Source organism: Psammomys obesus, unplaced genomic scaffold (assembly GCF_907164565.1).
Source record: "Psammomys obesus unplaced genomic scaffold, mPsaObe1.curated_primary_1811, whole genome shotgun sequence".
Taxonomy (NCBI): Eukaryota; Metazoa; Chordata; class Mammalia; order Rodentia; family Muridae; genus Psammomys; species Psammomys obesus.
The window spans coordinates 1,761,563-1,781,790 of record NW_026592890.1 but is presented as its reverse complement, the minus strand read 5'-3'; the positions used below and the strand labels follow the sequence as shown (position 1 = coordinate 1,781,790).

Below are 20,228 nucleotides of genomic sequence, written 5' to 3'. Positions count from 1 at the left end.
TCAGCTTCATGGTGTCATTCTGAACGCTGAACTAGGAGCCGTCCTGTTGGCTCCATCAGTGCCATCTGCATGAGTGTGTGTCGATGATCTCAGCGGGTGTGTGGTGGCAAAGCCTGGAGTCCTCAGTCAAGAGCGTGATTACACAGTCTTCCCCACAGGCCCTGATGGACGAGGTGCAGATGCTTCAAGATGAGATCAATGGGCTCCAGGCATCTCTCGCAGACGAGCTGGCTGCGGAGTCTCCCGAGTCCGACCCTGCGGAACAGCTAGCCCTCCAGTCCACACTCACTGTCCTGGCTGAGCGGATGTCCACTATCAGGATGAAAGCGGCCGGCAAGAGGCAGCTTTTGGAGGTAACGAGCCTTTGAGGGGCATCAGGTCCTGAATCAAGCTTCAGTTTTCGTGAGCAGTTCTTCTGGGTGCGGATGTGGACTGAACGGGCGTTGCTTGGTTTTTGTTCCTATTCTCCTCTTGATATCCATTTTTTTCAAGCGTTTATATACACACACACATTCTCTGCCAAATGTCTTTGCATGCCTACATCCATATTCTCATCCTTTCGGTGTAATTTAATTCGTGTAACTACCTTTGGCCATGTCAACTTTCCTCTAATAATATCACTATAGCCTTCTTTAAGGCTGTAAAGAAATCCCATTGTGTTCACGTGCGCACAGGCACATACTCCACACAGCATTTTTCTTATACATTCTCTGATGTTGGACTCCATAGTGTGGCTATTGTGAGTGTTGCAATAGACATGGGGGTGAAAGTATGCCTTACTGTTGCCCAGTCCTAAGAAGCTGGTAGTGTTTGCACCAGGGGCCTTGGGCACAGAACACAGTCAGGGTTTATCTCTGAAGGTGCTTCAGATGGGAGACACCGAGAATGCGGAAAGCAGGTACCTGCTAGAGCTCCATGGACCAGAATTGTAGATTTGAGTAATGGTTTGCTGTGTTTAAACAAGAGCCTGTGCTAAGGAAGAAAACGGACGCTGTGAAGCATAAGCCAGCCTGTTCACTGTTAGCCAGTTCAAGTGTGTTGACTTGTGTAGACTCGTGTAGACTTGTGTAGACTTGCACTTCCGTTGCCTGTGTTACTGGATTTAAATATTACTTGGTAGGTAGATTTTGGCAAGAATAGTAGGTGCTAAAAATCAGCTGTTCTTTGTATCTCCCCTCTTACAATTATGGGCCCTTGGGAATGCGATGTTCATGCAATTGCTTCTACACGTTGGTGTGCTGCAGGCTTCAGATGGGCCCTGTGAGCGTCAGGCTTCTTGTGTCCTTGCATCACCGTGCTCCTTATTACATTTCTCATAAACTAAGTATTATTTCATTTACTGAATGCATCATGATTACATTTATGATGGCCCCATCGCTGAAGGTGTAGGCTTGTTCTGAACTGACTAGCCACAAGGTCAGTCAGTTCATATTTCTGTTTCATATTCTTCATAAACTTAAAGTGCATTTTCCTACTTACTAGTCTCCATGTTTAAATCTTCATTAAAGATCATTAATTTTGGAACTGGAGAGAGAACTCAGTGGTTAAGAGGCAATTCTTGCAGAGGCCGTGGGTTGGGTTCCCAGCACACACACAGTGGCCCACGACCAGTTTCAGGGCTCCTCTTGTGGCCTCTGTCCACCCTGCATGCACATAGTACACAAATCTATCAGAGGCAAAACATTTTCACACGTAAAGTAAATACATTTAAAAATAAACACTAATTATATGGTTTTTTAAACGAGGCATTTGGAGCACCTGAGTACTTCTTTTCCCCCAAGGCAGATTTTCTCTGTAAAACCACCCTGGCTGTCCTAGAAACTAGCTTCGTAGATCAGACTGGCCTTGAACACAGAGATCTGCCTGCTGAGTGTTGGGATTACAGGTTAACCTTTTAATTAATTAACATTTAATTAATGTTAATGTTAACCTTTACAGCCTGAAGTTAACCTTTTAATTCCATCTTGTTATTTCTACTCTACAAAAAACATGTGTGGGTACATCCATTTGTGGAGGGGCAGAAGGGGTCCTTTACACATGAATCCTGACTTAGTCTTCTGAGATGTGGCCTGAGGCTAAGTACTTGTTTTGTTTCCCAGTTGTTTGTGTGTAGCCAGGGCTTGAGGCTGTTGCTCTGTTCTGTGGCATCTTCAAGCTTTCACTGCTCAATGCTTCCTCCGTGTTACTGAGAAGAATTACTAATAATTAACATTGATTAATATTACTGGTTAAGCAGCAGTTACTCTTTAACCAACTATCTATTCAAATAACCACTTATAGACTGATTTATTTAATTAGCCTAGAGCACAATACTGAGCAATAGCTATTCCATCCTAAACCTCTAAACGTGTATAGCTTTCTCCCATTTAGAATTTTTACATTATACTTACTTTTTTTTTCTTGTTCCTTTAGAACAGTGGTACTTAAATAAAAATATTTATTTATTTATTTATTCATTCATTTATTTATTTATAAATTACAGTTTATTCACTTTGTATCCCAGCTGTAGGCCCGTCCCTCATCCCCTACTAATCCCACCCTCCCTTATCTCCTCCCATGCCCCTCCCTAAGTCCTCTGGTAGGGGAGGTCCTCTCCCCTTCCTTGCTTTTTAATCATCTCCTAGGTTGGGTTCATTTCTCCTGATGCTTGGAGGTCCTTTCCTTGTGGCTCCATCTCCTACTTCCTCTCCTCTTTCTCCTCTCCTCACTGGACCTGGATGTCTCACCTTATTCTCTGCGTTGCTCAGCATTGGCTAGTTGGGGTTTTATTGGCAGACGGAGGACAAATGGTGGGCCTGTTTATACAAACTTGAAACAGGTGATGCTTAGAATAGACATCACAAAGCCATGTCCAAATTGAAACCAGATAATGGGTTAGAGAAATCCGCATCTGAATGAACGGGGTAAAATGTACCCGGTCCTCCTAACTCCCCAGGAGAAGCTGAACGACCAGCTGGAGGAGCAGAGGCAGGAGCAGGCTCTGCAGAGGTACCGCTGCGAGGCGGATGAGCTGGACCACTGGCTGCTCAACACGAAGGCTACCCTGGATGTTGCACTTGGCACACCCCAGGAGCCCATGGACATGGATGCCCAGCTGGTGGACTGCCAGGTACGAAGAAGCGCTAGGGCAGCGGTTCTCAGCCTGTGGGTCATGACCCGGGTGGGGGTCACATGCCAGATATCCTGCATATCAAATATTTACATCACGATTCTTAGCAGGACCAAAACTACAGTTACGAAGTAGCATCGAAATAATTTTAGAGTTGGGGGTCACCACACGTGGGAAACTCTGTTAAAGGTCTCAGCATTAAAGTAGTCCAGTGGTGGTGGTGCATATCTTTAATCCCTTTAATCCAAGCACTCAGGAGGCAGAGGCAGAGGCAGAGGCAGAGGCAGGGGATCTCTGAGTTGGAGGCCAGCCTGGTCTATGGAGTGAGTTCCAGGACAGCCAGGTCTGCACAGAAAAATCCTGTCTCAAGAAACCAAACCAGACCAAACCAACCAACCAACCAACCAAATAAACAAACAAAATAAATACTAACTAAGAAGAATTAGTATCAATAAGTCAAACTGAAATAAATATATTAATTGGAAGCTTCCTGGGTACTAAATTGCTGTTTTGAATCTTATCCTCACATGGTACTTGGGAAATGTCAACAATTGCCAACATTATCGAGACAGGGAATCTGCCTTGTCTTTCCAAACATGTGATGTGTTTCCTTTCATGTCAGGCCTCTAATAACTGATTAGGAGGGAGCTTCATAAAGGTCACAAAGGTTCAGAGCTGTTTCATAAAAGTGTATGGGACTTGGTTTGAGCTTTGGTTTGATGCTGGGAATCAAACCCAGGTGCTTTACTGCTGAGCCATATCTCCAGCTCCTTAAAATATCGTCAACCTTGATTTTTTCCTTCCTTCCTTCCCTCCTTTCTTTTTCTTCTTTTCTTTTTTTCCTCAAGATGTAACAGGGATTAAACTTAAAGCCTCATGCATTCTAGACAAGGCCCCTATCACTGAGCTATAACAGCCTTACACAGTGGTTTTTATTGGTATTATTTATTATGGATACTTATACCGATTTCTTGCTACTGTAACGAAATCGCTGAGACAATCAACTTAAGAAGAAAGGTTCCTTTCTGTACTGTTGAGAGGTTTCATGCATGCACTCCAGCATTGTTTGAGACAGCATAGTACAGCATGTCAGGAGCACACAGAAGAACCCTGCTCATCTCATTGCTTGGTGCAAAAGAGAAAGAGAAGCACCCACAGTCCACTTAAGCACTTACAGTCTCCCACAGGACCCCACTTCCTGAAGGTTTCTGTACCCTCCGAATAGCACTGAAGACCATGCTTTTAGCGTACCAGCCTGTAGAAGGCAATCCAGATCCAGTAGAGCAAGAAATGGTGAACTTGTGTGCCTACCCTCAAACTTCATGATTACCAACATATTATATTCACATGTGATTGAAATATGCCTGAAATCATTCATTTAAGGGGCGGGGAAGGTGGTTCAGCAGCTAAGAGCACTGGCTGCTCTTCCAGAGGTTCAGAATTCAATTCCCAGCACCCAGTTACTCCCATCTGTAACTCTGCTCTAACCCCACTCTTGGGGAATCTGATGCCGTCTTCTGGCCTCCTGAGACATTGCGTATATGTGGTGCCAGATAAACACACAGCCAAAAACCCCATACACATTAAAAAAAAAAGAAACAAACAAACAAAAGAAATGAAAAAAAAAATATGTAACAAGACAATGTCCAGAAAACCCTGCCCAATCTGCAGGGCTAAACATCAGTGAGCACAATTTCATATTTCACCCATGTGGCATCAAAAGAGATATGCCAATAGCATTAGCTAATCTACTTTCTTCTTCTTCTTCTTCTTCTTCTTCTTCTTCTTCTTCTTCTTCTTCCCCTCCTCCTCCTCCTCCTCCTCCTCCTCCTCCTCCTCCTCCTCCTCCCCTCCTCCTCTTCCTCCTTCTTCTCCTTCTGCTTCTCCACTTTCTTCTTAATGTATAGTGTACCACAGTGGTCTTTCCTGTCCATATTTTGAGGCTTATGATACTGAGCACTACCACTTAGATCATGCAATGCCTTAAAACTTCTAAGACTCTGCTCCGTATTTCATCAGAGTTGTTCTCTGTCCTGATGGTGAAGATTAAACAACTAGATGTGATGTTTTCTATTATTCCTAGCCTCTTTTTTTCTGTCAGAGAGTTGTGTAATCTATTTTAATGTTTCCTTTTAGGGCTTGAAATTAACATTTAAACTAGAGCTTCAGACTTGTGTTAGATTATTGTTGCCACGCCCTCTCTCGGATGGAAAACCCAATGCACCATAGATGACATTATTCTGACAATGCAGCTCAGGACATTTGCAAGGCAGGGAGATGCATTTTCATCATATGTTAAGGAATTAGAGGCGTATGCACTATAGCTAAGCAAACCAATCAGCGTGAGCTCTCAAATCTGATATTTATTTTAAATCATTTAAGATATAGACATTAATCCAGTTATAATCTAGACCCTGATAAACTTAAAATTTAATATGAAAACGTTAAAGAAAATCTTTTGAATTTAAGTATCTACTTCATAATTAAAATTGGCTGTCCCTTGGGGTTGGAGTCACATGCTGGGCCTTGTGGTGTACACCCTTAATCCCAGCACTTGGGAGAGTACAGGAGAGAATCTCTAGGTGTTTAAGGCCAGCCTGGTCCACATGGAGAGTTCCAGGCCAGCCAGGGTTCCCTAGTGACCATGTCTTAGAAGAAAAAAAAAAAAAAGAGGGTAGGCAGGAAGATAGGCAGGCAGGTAGGTAGGAAGGAAGGAAGGAAGACACATGATGGCTTTTGTGGGCCTGGAGCCTTTGCTCATGTGAGGCCTACTTTCCCTGTGGTGAAAAGTACATGTAGGCTAATAAGATCTTCATTGAGTTCATAATTATATTACTTTTTCTAATTTTCTTTTCTTTTGATGTAAGATCCCACGTCGTTGCCCAGGCTGACTTGGGCTTCATGTTCTCGGGAGTCCGTACTCTGGGATTCCGGCTCTGCACTGCAGCCCTGCTTTATCCCGTGGTGGCAGTCAGACCCAGAAACTCTTGCATGCCAATCTCCTCAGTCACTTTTGATTTTAAATGACCTGCAATGCCAGACCAACCCTACCCGGAATACATTCGTTTCTCAGAAATAATCCTTGGGAGAGCATCCTTTAATCTCCATTTTAGTGAAAGCTTTGCGCCTTCATTGCTTTAGCTTTTTTTTTTTTTTTGTATGAAATTTTATTTTTAAGAGTTGATAAAATGGCAATAACCTCTAGTTCCTAAAGAGAAAGAAAGCATTTTTGTTATTAATAAATTGTCTGGTTGAATAACAGCGTAGGACCTTCTCTTAGGAGTTCTCTTGCTGTGAAGAGACTCCATGACAATGGCAACTCTTACAAAGAAAAACATTTCATCCAGTTCAGAGAATTAGTCCATTATCATCATGGCAGGAAGCATGGTGATGTGCAGACAGACATGGTGCTGGAGAAGGAGCTGAGAGTTCTACATCTGGATCCACAGATAGCAGGATGAGACAGTGAGCTGCTCGACCTAACTTGAGCTTCTGACTCCTCACCTCCCCAACACACATACTCATTCTCCAACAAGGCCACTTGTATATACTTGGCTGTCCTGGACTCACTCTGTAGACCAGGCTGGCCTCAAACTCACAGAGATCCGCCTCCCTCTCCCTCCAGAGTGCTGGGATTACAGGCTCATATGGGAGCCATTTTCATTCAAACCGCCAGAGACCTCCATTTCAAAGAGTTTAAAGGCAAATGATATAAAAACAAAGTAATTTATGCAGAAAATAAAATGATTTATGGTCTATTATATTTTTAGTCTTTTTTTTTCTGGTTTTATGAAAGTTCTAACTTTTAAAGAAGGAGATTATTTTCCATTTCTTTTCTGTCTAGTCCCATTCCTGGAGGAAAAACTTCAATATTTGTTGTGGAAATGAGGAAAATATTTTCAAATGTAAGATCAAAATGTGTCATATTTTTAAAAAGATGATGATGACGAGGACAGAATGAAGCTGATCGTGGTTTCATAAAACCTATAATCCCATCTCTAAGGAGGCTGAGGCAGGAGGATTGCAAGTCCTTAGGCAGCGTGGTCTTCAAAATCAATGTTTTGAAAGAAATTTCTCTTTAAATTGACAAAAGACGTTTACTGTGTGATAATTTTACCAACATCACTAATCTAATATTAAGATAATGGGGCTAATTAGGGCATAGCATTCAGGCAGGGGCCTTTCTTTGTGTTTGTTGGTTGTACCAAATGTGCTGTTGATATGTTTTATCCAATGTATTTTTAAGTATAAAGAATCTAATATTTAAAGAAAGAGAAAAGGTAAGTACAGGCAATCCCCTCCCCACCCCCACCCCCAAGAAGCATATCCTTCTTCAAAGTAGAAAGAGCCATGGAGACCTGCTTTCGTGAGAAGTGACTCCTGAAAGTTGAGCTTGGAAATGGTCTCCAGGGGCTGGCAAGACGTGCGAATTTTCCCCTCTCCCTCTTGTTCCAGAACATGCTTGTGGAAATAGAGCAGAAAGTGGTAGCCCTGTCGCAGCTGTCTGTGCACAACGAGAACCTGTTGCTGGAGGGCAAGGCTTACACGAAAGATGAGGCGGAACAGCTGGCTGTGAAGCTGAGGGTGCTCAAGGGGAGCCTGCTGGAGCTGCAGAGGGCCCTGCACGACAGGCAGCTCAGCATGCAGGTGAGCTCCGCTATCCTTGGCTACCCGAGGCTACCCGAGGCTACCAGGCTACCAGGCTGCCCGGCTACCCGTAGCCACCCGCAGCCTGGCTGTGGGGCCATCCGTCACACCCTCCCCACATACGTCTCTGAGTGTGTCAGCAGAGAAAAAAATGTTGGAGGCTGAAATGCACCTATGTACGTGCTTGCTTCCACCAACATATGAACTTTGTTCACTTACGTTCTGCTTTGGTCTGGGTGTGCAGCTAGGCTATTAGCATGGATTGACACACAGGTCTGAGCGCGAAGCTCTGCTGTGCTGAATGTGCTTTTGTTTGGATTCCTCTTCCAGTCCACTCTAGGTGTATTCAGACTGTTGTGTGTGGTTTCTGCATTCAAATCCTCCCTTACGCCAGGTGAATGAGTCCTCCCCCTGTAACACTGTGATTCCTGATGGTCAATTTTATTTTACATTGTTGGAGTTTCTGGGCATTGTTTGCCTGACCTATGTCTCAACTTTCTTTTTATTTCAGCATCTCTGTGCCCTTATATTTTAGATTTTTTTTCTTATATATCTGATTTTAGTCATTGGTTGTAGATATTCATCTCATACTTCTAAAGGACATGTTTAATCGATTTAAATTTGTTGTGATAGGTAGCACACATGTACTTTTATTTTTACTATATTTGTCCCATACTTTAAGAGTCTAGTCAAAGGGAAAGCTAGTGTGAAGACTGCCGAGATGGATTACGCTCTGTCTGTCCAAAGCCAATGTACCTGTAGTAGAGTTGTTAGTATTTATATAAAAATGCTGTGCACACAACCAATCTTAAATTCAGTGAAATTTATTGGATGGAGATGGAGAGAGAGAGGAAGAGAGAGACATGGCAGGGGGAAGGGTGCCCTGACAGAGAGAGGGGAGAGAAAGCAAGGAGCGGAAGAGCAAGAGAGTGAGGGAGTGGCCGACAGGTCACTATGTACATGACCCAGATGATGTCATAGGACGTAGGTACTGACATAGGACACTGTTAGGACCCTCAAGGTCCCCGAGGGAAGGCCAGTTGAACTGCCTGCACAACACAACAGGAGTAACAGAGACAAATGAGACCAAGCTGTGTCTCTAGCACTTTAGTTGGCTCTAGCAAAATTTCCACAAACCAAGTACTATAGAAACAACAAAGAGACTGCACACTGATCTGGACTCCTGGAAGTCTGATAAAGATGCCAGCTGCTTCAGTGTCCAGTGAGGGCTCTCTGCCAATTCACAGTCTTCCCCCTGTATCCTCGTAGGGAAGTAGAGGCAGCTGGCTTCCTGGGATCTCCTCTTTAGCAAGGTTAAATCCAGTATTGTCACCTTCCTTGGTCCTTCCAGTTAATATCACAGTGGGGATGAGGTTCCAATGATAACAAAGGACCTGAGACAACATCACAGGAGTCTTAGAGACTTTAGTGTTAACTGTGAGGGTGTGGAAGACCATTGTGCTGGTCAGGAATAGAGGAGTTACATGGTAAGCCTATACCCACAGTTGGAGTAGGATAGAACTGAAGGTCAAATAACAGTCATAGCACAAGACAAATGGAAAAGGACACAGGAGCCCTGCCCTGCTCTTTCTTTCCTTTCCTTTCCTTTCCCTTCCCTTCCCCTTCCTTCCTTCCTTCCTTCCTTCCTTCCTTCCTTCCTTCCTTCCTTCCTCCCTCCCTCCCTCCCTCCCTCCCTTCCCTTCCCTTCCTTCCTTCCTTCCTTTTACCTTCCCATGCTTCCTCTGCTTTCCTACCCCAGGATCAGATGCCCTGCGGATCTCAGCATTTACTGTGTGGCCAAGAACTGCACACTTAACCTGTATTTCTCCGTGCTATTGTAATATGTGTGGCGTATAATGTCTGTTGCCCCACTTGTTTGATTTTGTTGTTTTACAAAGTAACTGGTGTGGTATCAGTGAAGACCCAGTCTCTCCATTTCTCCCAGGAAGGCATGAAGCAATGAAGACTTAAGGATATGCTAAAATATTTCTTGAATTAGAAGGTGTCTGTCTGCATAAGAAACTTGGGTCATTTTTGCACAACGTCACCTATAAAAGTAGCATAGAATTCACCCTATATCAATAGAAAATTGCTTTATAATGAAATGGCTGATCTCAGCTTAACATTTCCCAGTTCTCACTGTTTTTCTAAGGAATATTCTAGGAGGAAAAATGGTGACTGTTCTACTTTTCCAAACTAAATATCCTAGGTAGCCCTACACAGTGCATCTCTGGCAACAGAAACACTCTCACTTCTTCTCCCAAGGCAACATGGAAACCTGTTCAACAGACCCCTGAATAGCAATTTACAGGTGGCGTTGCTGCGGCCAGTGCTGCCTTACCCCAGGGAGAAGGAACTGAAATTCAAAGTGGATTCTTAATCATTTTTTTGCTCTCTGAGGGCCAGTCTTAGCTTTCAAAGTGACTAAATGAGTCAGAAAAAATCTAACCGAAAGAAACAATACAGCAATAGAAAAAACACATCCTACGTGACCATTTTTGATGCTGTTTTTTGTTTGTTTGTTTCATCTGAAGCTGTGTTCTACACAGATGAAGTCTCAGAACCCGAGAGTCCATCTGTACATAAGTGGCTCCAATGGCTCCCATTCCAACTATTGTCTTTATAAATGATTTGATTTGAAAGACACTCTGGCAGTCCAAGAAGAATAGCCCATACAGAATTGGGAGTGGGTTCTGTGAGGAGTCTCTAAAGGGATCTTCTAGACGGGCTCTGGAAAGCAAACCTTAGCTGACTTAAATAGCAGGGAGGAAGTGGCCTGGATCCCAAGAGAAAAGGCAAAGGTCATGACCAGTGTTCTGTCAGCGGGAATGACCGTGGTTGGGGACTTCACTCTGCTATGCTGATTCCTTAATGTCACTGTGTGTCTTGTGTTCTGCAAGGCTCCTATCTAACCCATTTTCTCTGTCTTTCATGAATGAGCTGGGCTCTCTGAGAGTTCATTCTGAAATTGATGGTGTTCTTCGGTCTCCTGTGCTAAAATCCCACTCACCTAAACCGTACTTTCCAGAAAATCACTATTATTCAACTTTAGGAGAAATTCCTGGGAAGGAGAGACATTTAGTGGGGGAGGTATGATGGATCACCCATTCCAAACATGTTGCAAGATACAAATAGCATCTTTTAGGCCAAAGTCCTTCACCTGCTCTGCCTTCTCCAGTTGCCGTTCAGGGAAAGGAAGTACATGCCTACAACACAGGAGCTGGTACAGGGATGTAGACTATTTCTTTTACACTGTAGAGCAGGGACTCCAAGGTTCAGAGACGAAGAGATAGACCGTCATCTCAGTCATCACACCATTGTCTTAGGGCTACCATTGCTGTGATGAAACACCATGACCAAAGGCCCTTTGGGAGGAAAGGATTTATTTGGCTTATGGATCCTGAATCACATTTTATCATGGAGGTCAGGAACTCAATCAGGACAGGAACCTGGAGGCAGGAACTGATGCATTCAGAGGCCATGAGGAGTGGCCTTGCTCTTCATGGTTTGTTCTGCCTGCTTTCTTATAGCACTCCGAGAACCACTAGCCCAGGGATGGCACCACCCACAATGGGTTGGCTGTTGGGTTTTAGGCAGCAGAGCTAGATGATGTAATCCAAGAAGTCACACCACAAGGCAGGCCTTGTGACAGGTTTATTAGGGGAGGGGAACACAGAAGTGGCTTCTGGGAGAAGTGGCAGGAAGGAGAGAGGGAGGGAAAGAAGACGGGTTCTTTTATAAGGTGACTCTGAGCATGCACAGGAGGTAGGTGTGTGCTTTGCAGCTGTCTAAAGCTGTCGCAACACTGCATGTTCAGACACTGACCCATGGCTCCTGGCGGCCGGAAAGGGTGTCAGGCTGGTGATGACAGTGTTCTGCTATGGCCAGGTTCCTGGGGCTGATGGCTGAGCTGCCTGATTACTAATATTGGTTCCCACATCAGTTACTAATTAAGAAAATGCCCCACAGACTTTCCTACAGCCTTGTCTTAGGGAGGCATTTTCTTGATTGAGATTTCCTCCTCTTGGATGATTCTAGCTTATGTCAAGTTGACATGAAAATAGCATGTACAACCATGAATCATGAGATTGCAGGAAACAGAACACAAGTATAGAAAGCCAAAGCCCTTTCCCAGGAGTGCCAAGTTAGAATGCTGGAACTAAGAGAAAGCAGGGCATCTCTAGACAGGATGGTGAACTGGCATGGTGGACCCTGTTTGCCTTCCTACTTGGGGTCCAGTCAGCTTCAGAGTTGATAGCAGGATGACTCAGCTGTCTCTCTCAACAGACTGTAGCCGTGATGGCCTCTTCCATGCTGATCTCAGTTATGTTTCTGCGTGGGGCCATGGTGGAGCCATAGCTGGAGCCATAGTGGAGCCATAGCTGGAGTGTGAGATGCGCTCTCCTAAGTCTGTGCAAGGTTTCTTACTTTTCCGTCAGTTTTCGGCCTCCCCGCCAGGCCCTTGTCTGGCTGCCTCGTGCCTGGCTCTCTGAGTTCCTACGGCAGTGTCTGATGCACAGTATGTGTTTAGTGGATAGACGGTGTGAAGAACTTCTGACGCATCCCTTCACATATAAATGCAGTGGAGCAGAAAGACAGGCCCTGATCCTTAACTGCTCTTAACTGGTCTCAGGATGAAGCACGAGGCTAGTTGGACTTTTTGCATACCATTAGAATAATGGATGCCAGAAGCTTGTCTGTGTGATAAGAAAGTGCTTTCCTGCTTTTTTCCCTAGCCAGACTTTACCAAAGCGGCAACAAGGCAGTGGGTGGGCTGGGCAGTCATGAAATAAAGCGAGACCTCCGCTTGTTGGAGGATTGTCCCTTGTAATTATCACACCAAGGCTCTTTAAAACCCCCAGGTAGCTTTTTGAATTTGTAGCATAGCTAGCACTGTGCCCACAGTTAATGACAATTAATTATGCTAATCCCCTCCCACACTGGGTTTCTCAGTGTAGCCCTGGCTGGCCTTGAACTTAAGAGATTCACCCTATTCTGCCTCCTCAGTACTGGTATTAAAGGTGTATACCATTGCTGCCCAATTTATCATGCTAATTTTAAGGGCACTGAAAAACTCCTGTTGGAACAGGAGCTATTTATTATTGTGGGGGAGGGGCGGCTGTCAGAGGAAAGGGTTTCTCTATTATGTAGCCCTGGCTATCCTGGAATTTGCTATGTAAAACAGGCTGGCCTTGAACTCACAGATGTATACCTGCCTTTGCCTCCAGGCCGCTGGGAACTATTTATTATACAGAAGTATATAAATAGATGTTTTTGAATAGCAGTCATTCACGAATCAGGAGTTCAAGAATTAATTCAAGTCTAGGGGATTAATAGGTAGGCCTTGCCTTCTTTATACACTTAGTTTATAAGCATTTTTATATTTTTAATTTCTATAACTTTTTACATTTTTGCTTAATATTTGAAACTTTTATACATATATACAGTGTACAGTTTGTCTTGATCATGCCCACGTCTTACTCCCCTCCTCTACTGCCCCAGGATGCTCACAATCTCTCTCCAACTTGACACCCTTTTTTAAACTTTTTTTTTCAAAAACAAAAATTACCCAATTTTTAATATTTATTTATTTTTTTATTAATTATACTTTATTCACTTTGTATCCCCCCATAAGCCCCTCCCTCCCTCCTCCCCTCCTGATTCCACCCTTCCTCCCTCTTCTTCACGCATGCCCCTCCCCAAGTCCACTGATAGGGGAGGTCCTCCTCTCCTTCCTTCTGATCTTAGTCTATCAGATCTCATCAGGAGTGGCTGCATTGTCATCTTCTGTGGCCTGGTAAGGCTGCTCCCCCCTCAGGGGGAGGTGATCAAAGAGCAGGCCAATCAGATTATGTCAGAGGCAGTCCCTCTTCCCATTACTATGTAACCCACTTGGACACCAAACTGCTATGGGCCCTTTTTTAAACTTTTAATTTATTGTTTAAACCACCAACTCCAGTTAGCGTGGCCTTCCCCCCTAATTTATTTATTTATTAAAATTTATTCACTTTGTATCCCATTTGTAGCCCCCTCCCTCATCCCCTCCAACTCCATCCTTCCTCCCTCCCTCATCTCCTCCTATGCCCTTCCCCCAGTCCACTGATAAGGGAGGTCCTCCTCCCCTTCCCTCTGACTCTAGTCTATCAGGTCTCATCAGGACTGGCTGCATGGTCTTCCTCTGTGGCCTGATTAGGCTGCTCCTCCCTCAGGGAGAGGTGATCAAAGAGCCAGCCACTGAGTTCATGTCAGAGACAGTCCCTGTTCCCTTTCCTAGGGAACCCACTTGGCCATTGAGCTGCCATGTCTGTGCAGAGGTTCTAGGTTATCTCCATGAATCGTCCTTGGTTGGAGTATCAGTCTCAGAAAAGACCCCTGTGTCCAGATTTTTTGGTTCTGTTGCTCTCCTTGTGGAGCCCCCCACCCCCCGTTTTCTTTCATGAGATTCCCTGCACTCTGCCCAAAGTTTGTCTATGAGTCTCAGCATCTGCTTCAATACCCTGCTGGGTAGGGTCTTTCAGAGACCCTCTGTGGTAGGCTCCAAATGCATTCTTGTCAGTGGTTGGGGAGAGTAAAGGCTTCCTGCCTCTTGAAGTGCTCTGCCAACCACCATTGTTCCCGTGGTTGACCACTTCCTGCAACTCTTGAAAGAAGAGCTGAAGAGGCTAGGCTGTGGTGGTGTTGGGCAGGGAGGTTGAGCAGGCAGAGGATGTTCAACCATATGGAAGCTCTTGCTGTGTGTTTCTAAGTGTAAGAGGCTACAGGGTGGGGTGGGGTGGAGGTGGCGAGGAGCAGAAGATATTCAGCTGTCTCTAAAGCTCTTTTTGGTTTTTATGAAGTGTCCCAGCACTGTGACTAAATGCCTGACAGAAGTGCCTCAGGAATGGAATATTTATTTTTCCTTGTGTTTTCAGAGGTTTGGCTTCATGGCCAGCTGTTAACATCAGTGGTAAGGCAGGGACATCATTACTTAAGGGCACAGCAAAGCAAAGCTTTTCAACTCCGGCAAGCAAAATAATAATAATAATAATTGTAAATGTAAATAAATAAGTAAAATACCCTTCAAATGCCACCCTTGAGCTGCTTTTTACCTTGTTCCACCATTTCCTGATAGTCTACTTAGATTTTTGAATCCATGGGTGGATTAAAAGCACGGATTGGGTCAGAGCCCTCATGATCTAACAGAGGGGGAGACATGTGCCTTACTGTTCTCCTATGTATCCTCCACCCAGCCAAGCTGACAGTCAGGGTTGGCCATCATGTCTTGCTCTTCTTCCTGAATTCTAGAATGTGACCTCAACCATGGACTTACCGTCTCTCAGAGGCGTTGGTGTCTTTGGTTGGGGACCTAGAAAACTCTTTGAGAAGCAAGCACCGGCTGTTGTGCCCACTGTGGATAGATACCACGTGATCTGGACAGAAGTGGGGGCAGGGTGAAGCTTTTAGAGGAAAGGCAGCAAATTTTGACATATAATGATCATCTAGGCAACATTTTACCTTTCTGTGACTTTAAAAAGTTCATAAAAGGGTAGAGTTTCAAATTTTTGGGAAAGCGTTTAGAATAATATTTGATGACTACTTTGGGAAAAATGGGCTTCCTTATAAATGATTCTGGGCATAATCATCTGTTTATTCTTCTTGCTCCTAAAAATGTCACAACTTAGATGTGCTTCATGTTTAAAAAAAAAAAAAGTTGTGTAATATCCAAATGGTGGTGGTTTGAGATCATTATACAAACCACACCAAAGTGGTCTTTTCTGCACTGGGATGAGGTTTCCCTGCGGGCGGTATGGCCCTTGATTCCTGTTTCATTTTATTCGAAGCAGGGAGCCACACAAGAGAAAGAGGAAAACGATGTTGACCTCACAGCCACCCAGAGCCCTGGCGTACAGGAATGGCTGGCTCAAGCCCGCACCACACGGACTCACCAAAGGCAGAGCAGCCTCCAGCAGCAAAAAGTAAAGCATTTTCCCCCTTCCTCTAGAGGGCAGCTCTGCCATGAGAAGAACTGGGGTGTGTTGGGGGAGGGGGGAGAGAGGTTTCTATGGCCACAGTTTTTGTTGAGGTAGTTTTGTTCTGTTTTTGTTTTCAATGCTGGGAATGGAGCCCAGGCCAGACCAGTGTTCCACTGGGTGACACCTCCCAGCATTGACACAGTTCTTCACTGCTTGAATTTACCTTATTTCTAGATGAAGCAAGGCATAGCTAGCATTTTCAGCATGCTTCCCCACATCTGATCGGATGGTGGAATGGCTCCTCCTTACAGAGCTAGTGTGTGTATACAGTGATATGGTTCCTCTGTAATTTGCCTCCTGAGGAACACTTTGCTTTCTGATTTGACCTTGTTTGCACTTATTCTGCTATAAAACAAACAGACAAACAAAAAAAAAAAAAATCCCAGATTGGCCTCTAAGAATGGGCAGAGCTCAAAATACCTTTTTTTTTTTTTTAAAGAAATGAAATGTGGTTTTTACTTTCTGCTAGACGCTTTACAAGATCAGATTGTAAATGGTTATGATTCAAATGATTTCTGTTGATAAATATTTTTTAAGAAACTCTGTGAAAAAGGCATACAAGAGTATCTTCTCATGTCAAAGCATAAACTCATTTACTGTGAATGAGTCCAAACCAGATCAGTTGATAATAAATATAAGAGTGTCCTGAACTAATGCATGTAAGGAGTCTGTCCTGGCTAGCTCAAGGCAGCATTGACTTTGAAAGAAAGGAATGTGTTTTACCACATGGGGGCACCGTAGTCCAGCAAAACTTTTCTGTTCCAGTTGCTTTTCCCAGACACTTAATCAGAACAAGAGAATTTGCCTAAACTGTTCCTTCTACACTGTGCAGAGATATTCTTTAGATAAAGAGCAGTGACAGTTCTCTGAAGTGACAACTGTGTTTGCATTTGTGCAGGAGTTTGAACAGGAGCTGGCTGAGCAGAAAAGCCTGCTCCGCTCAGTAGCTAGCCGTGGAGAGGAGATTCTGACCCAGCATTCTGCTGCAGAAGGCTCAGGTGGACTTGGGTATGTTCTAAAACTGCAACGTTCTCTTCTTGTGTTTCCCTGTCTTTTGAAAAATTTGGCACCTCACCCCATAGTTTCCAATCATCCACACAAGGTACTCACAGCCTTTCACTCTGGGATATGAAATGCTCTTGCAGTGCCAAGCATTTTGTTGTGTGGCTAGAAAACTAGCTAGTAATAATGACTACCTTCCTGCAGTCATCTTTCCTTCCTGGATATAATCTACCCCCAGGGACACTCATTTTCTGAGTCAAATGGGAAATGCATTATCAAATCGAATCTATATTACCAGCTGGATTATACCTAACCACAGAGCGGCATTTCCCTCTCAAAAACTCTTCCAGAACATTCTTTTAACAATGTGGTGTATGTGAAAGCTAAGAGATGTGACTTCTTGATAGGTCTTTTCCTATCATTTCTACATGTTTTTGAGACTGGGGACTGGGTTTGGAGTGGACTTTTTGAAAGTCATACACACAGAAAAATAAATCTATTAGAAGAAAAGACAGGGAGAGGAATCTCTAAACAGGAGGTTCTTATTTTCAGAGTGCAAAGTTAAAGGCCTGTAGCCTGTAGCACTTGTTTTTCAACTCTATTTTATTCGAGATTCCTTAAAGCCTCTTCCTTCCAACCTCCCAACCCTAGGCAGGAGAGAGAAGGTTAGTGGGGAGAGGGGCACAGATTTCTTTACTTCTCCAGCTGTTTAGGGTTGATGGGCTCTTAGGGGCTACAGCAATCTCTGTCAACAGCAAATGCAAGCAAGCAGTCTCCTCCATCTCCTCCAAGCCGCTACAGCATCACGCGTTGCCGCTTTCTCTAAGCTGCCACCTCCACTACCACATGCCACCTTGTCTCTCTCTGGGTTCGTATTCCTATTCCTTGCAGCCCTAGACCAAGCCCCTCTCAGTGGCCGCTACCAGCTGACAGAGACCAGTTATCGGCTGTGGACAAACTGAAGCCTCAACGAAAAATCCCGCGCTCGGGGTCAAAACAAAAACACACTTACATGACATAACTGAGTTTTAAAAGAACCCAAAATGTATATTACACTAGCCGGTGGGACAACAGTATTTCTAGCCACTCACCGGGGGCCTTGGCTTGCTTATTATACAGATAGAATGATAAGCAGCAACTACCATTCCAAAACACTTTGATAATGGTACACAGAAAAACAGTTGTTGTTGTTTTTTTTTTTTTTTTTTTTTGAGACAGGTATTCTCTGTGTAACTCTGGCTTCCGCAGAATATACCTTGTGGTCCTGGCTGGCCTGGAACTCAGAGATCTGCCTGCCTCTGCCTCCCAAGTACTGGGATTAAATCTGTGTGCCACCACTACCCAGCTCTGAAACACTTTTTTTTTTTTAAAGGTTTCCGTAAAGCCTGTGTGTCTGTGTGTCTGTGTGTCTGTGTGTAGTCTATGCTGTGATTTGCTCATGTCTCTTAGCAAGCACCTTGGCTTTTCCCAATCCTAAACATTGTTTTCAGAAGAAATAATATAAAACATAGAGTAGATGTTAGAAAGATGTGATACAATATTATTTTTAATGTCAAATAATTGAAAAGGCAGGAGTACCTACCAGCACCAAGGAAAATGTATGTATCTGTAATCTTAGCAAAATCATATCCTGCTATCAGAAATCTCACATGTGGCAACTGAAAGACAGTGTGAATTAAATGAAATTATCTTGTCCACATGGATCAGAACATCCAAGTGTGAATAATACAAGTCTGGAGATAGCAGACTGGGCACTAAACTATTTTTGTAGTCTAGGCAACACCGGCACTGTGCTTCTCAGGGTCAATATGTGTATCTATTATGGGATGCAAGTTATCACATTTACGTCACCCTAAGACTGTGAAAGCTGCGTTAAGTCACAAAAGAACTAAAGCAATTGCTACTGTCCATTATGTCTAAAAAGATCTATAAGGTTTTTAAGACACATCAGCACTGAAGCCCCAAACAAGGGGACACTCCTTCTCCAGGCCAGCAGAGCCAAGCCTGTCCACTCTCTCAGCTCCTCCGTCCTCTAAGATGTCCACACAGCCCTCAGAGAGTCTTGTGCCTTTCCCATCTCTGCTTTCACAGAGGAGACAGCTAGTGCCCCCTGCTTGGCAGGCAGTCGGTTCCACAAAAGAGCTGTGGGAATCTTGTGCAACTTCCTTGCGGTTAAAAACTGTTGCTGTTGTTTTTTTTTTTTTCCCTCCCTTCTCCTTGGCCCTTCAGCATTGGCTAGAAACCAGAGGACAGATAACCATCTACAAGTTGCTCTTTCAAATATTAAACTCACGTAAAAAGAAATGTATCCTGCTGTGCTAGCTTTCTGTAGACAATTCACTTAAGAAACACCACTCACAAGTTCTTCAATGGTTATATAAATTCCTTAGAAAAGTTACCCTTCAGTGTAAGTGGGTCCAGTTTGCGTGCTCTTGCCAAGTCCCTAGGCTACAAAGTCCTTCTAAGGCTGCAATGGAAAACCAACCGGGAATTCACTGACATGAAAGAATATTTTCCCATGAGAAATGAAAAGACTATGTCCTAATTTAAAACTAATTTACTGCTCTTTTTCTATGTGTCAGTGATGAAATATAAGAATATGGATGGTAACTCCCCCTTTGGTTTGATACTGAATTTTCGTTCAAACATAATAAATGGAGATGTGTGCGCTGTAACTAACACAGAAGAAAATACAATAAGAAATTGACTTTCATGAAGTTTTAGACTCCCTTCTTTTTTTTTAAGTGTTTGTTTTTTTGTTTTGTTTTGTTTTGTTTTCCCCATACAGTTAGAGGCGTTTTTTTTTTTTTTTTTTTAAGCATGACTTCTTAAGGTCAATGTATGTCGAAACATAGGTTCTTAACCTTCACACACTGGGTGGTAGCCGTTTATCACAGAGCTATAGGTGTCCCATATATTCTGTTTAACTTTCAAAACTGCACAGCATGGATGCCATGTTCGTTCACATGCTGAGAAAACTGAGGCTCAGAAAGATGTGGCGCACGTTACCAGGTGTCACAGCCATTCTGCTTCCCTTTCCTGCTTTCTGCGTGCCGGGGAAGGAAGCCATGCATGTCAAGGCAAGCACTTTTGAACCCGTTTATAGGCTATTTGTCAAAGGATCCTAGTCTGTGATCACACTTCCTGAATCTGAAGGTCGCGATTATTTCATTTCACACTTGGACATTTTCAACGTGTTTGTAGTATTTATGTGTTCGTTATTCATATATACAGCTTTCCAATGTGCCTTCCTAGTATAGTCTCAATATTTCTATTTAAATTTATATTTTTAAAGGTGTAAGCCAATGACTAAGATAATCTTGTTCTAATTGTTGAGGCCGGGTCTGTTAATACCAAATAGGTTATTTGTCTCATTACTCTCTCTTTCTCTTCTTTCTTTCTTTCTTTCTTTCTTTCTTTCTTTCTTTCTTTCTTTCTTTCTTTCTTTCTTTCTTTCT

At 43.6% G+C, this 20,228-nt stretch overlaps 1 protein-coding gene across 8 annotated transcripts in view; it reads left to right on the top strand.

The window, feature by feature from the left end:
• The window catches only part of Syne1 (spectrin repeat containing nuclear envelope protein 1), a 461,163-nt gene that overhangs the window by 315,545 nt on the left and 125,390 nt on the right, over positions 1–20,228 (top strand). For 4 of the 8 annotated variants that reach the window (XM_055615897.1, XM_055615898.1, XM_055615896.1 and 1 more), the window contains 5 exons: positions 147–353; positions 2,936–3,109; positions 7,565–7,756; positions 15,577–15,711; positions 16,667–16,776. In XM_055615897.1, the coding sequence (XP_055471872.1) occupies positions 147–353; positions 2,936–3,109; positions 7,565–7,756; positions 15,577–15,711; positions 16,667–16,776 (818 nt within the window). The remainder of the gene's footprint in view (positions 1–146; positions 354–2,935; positions 3,110–7,564; positions 7,757–15,576; positions 15,712–16,666; positions 16,777–20,228) is intronic. The other 4 variants (XM_055615901.1, XM_055615895.1, XM_055615894.1 and 1 more) reach the window with 4 other exon arrangements.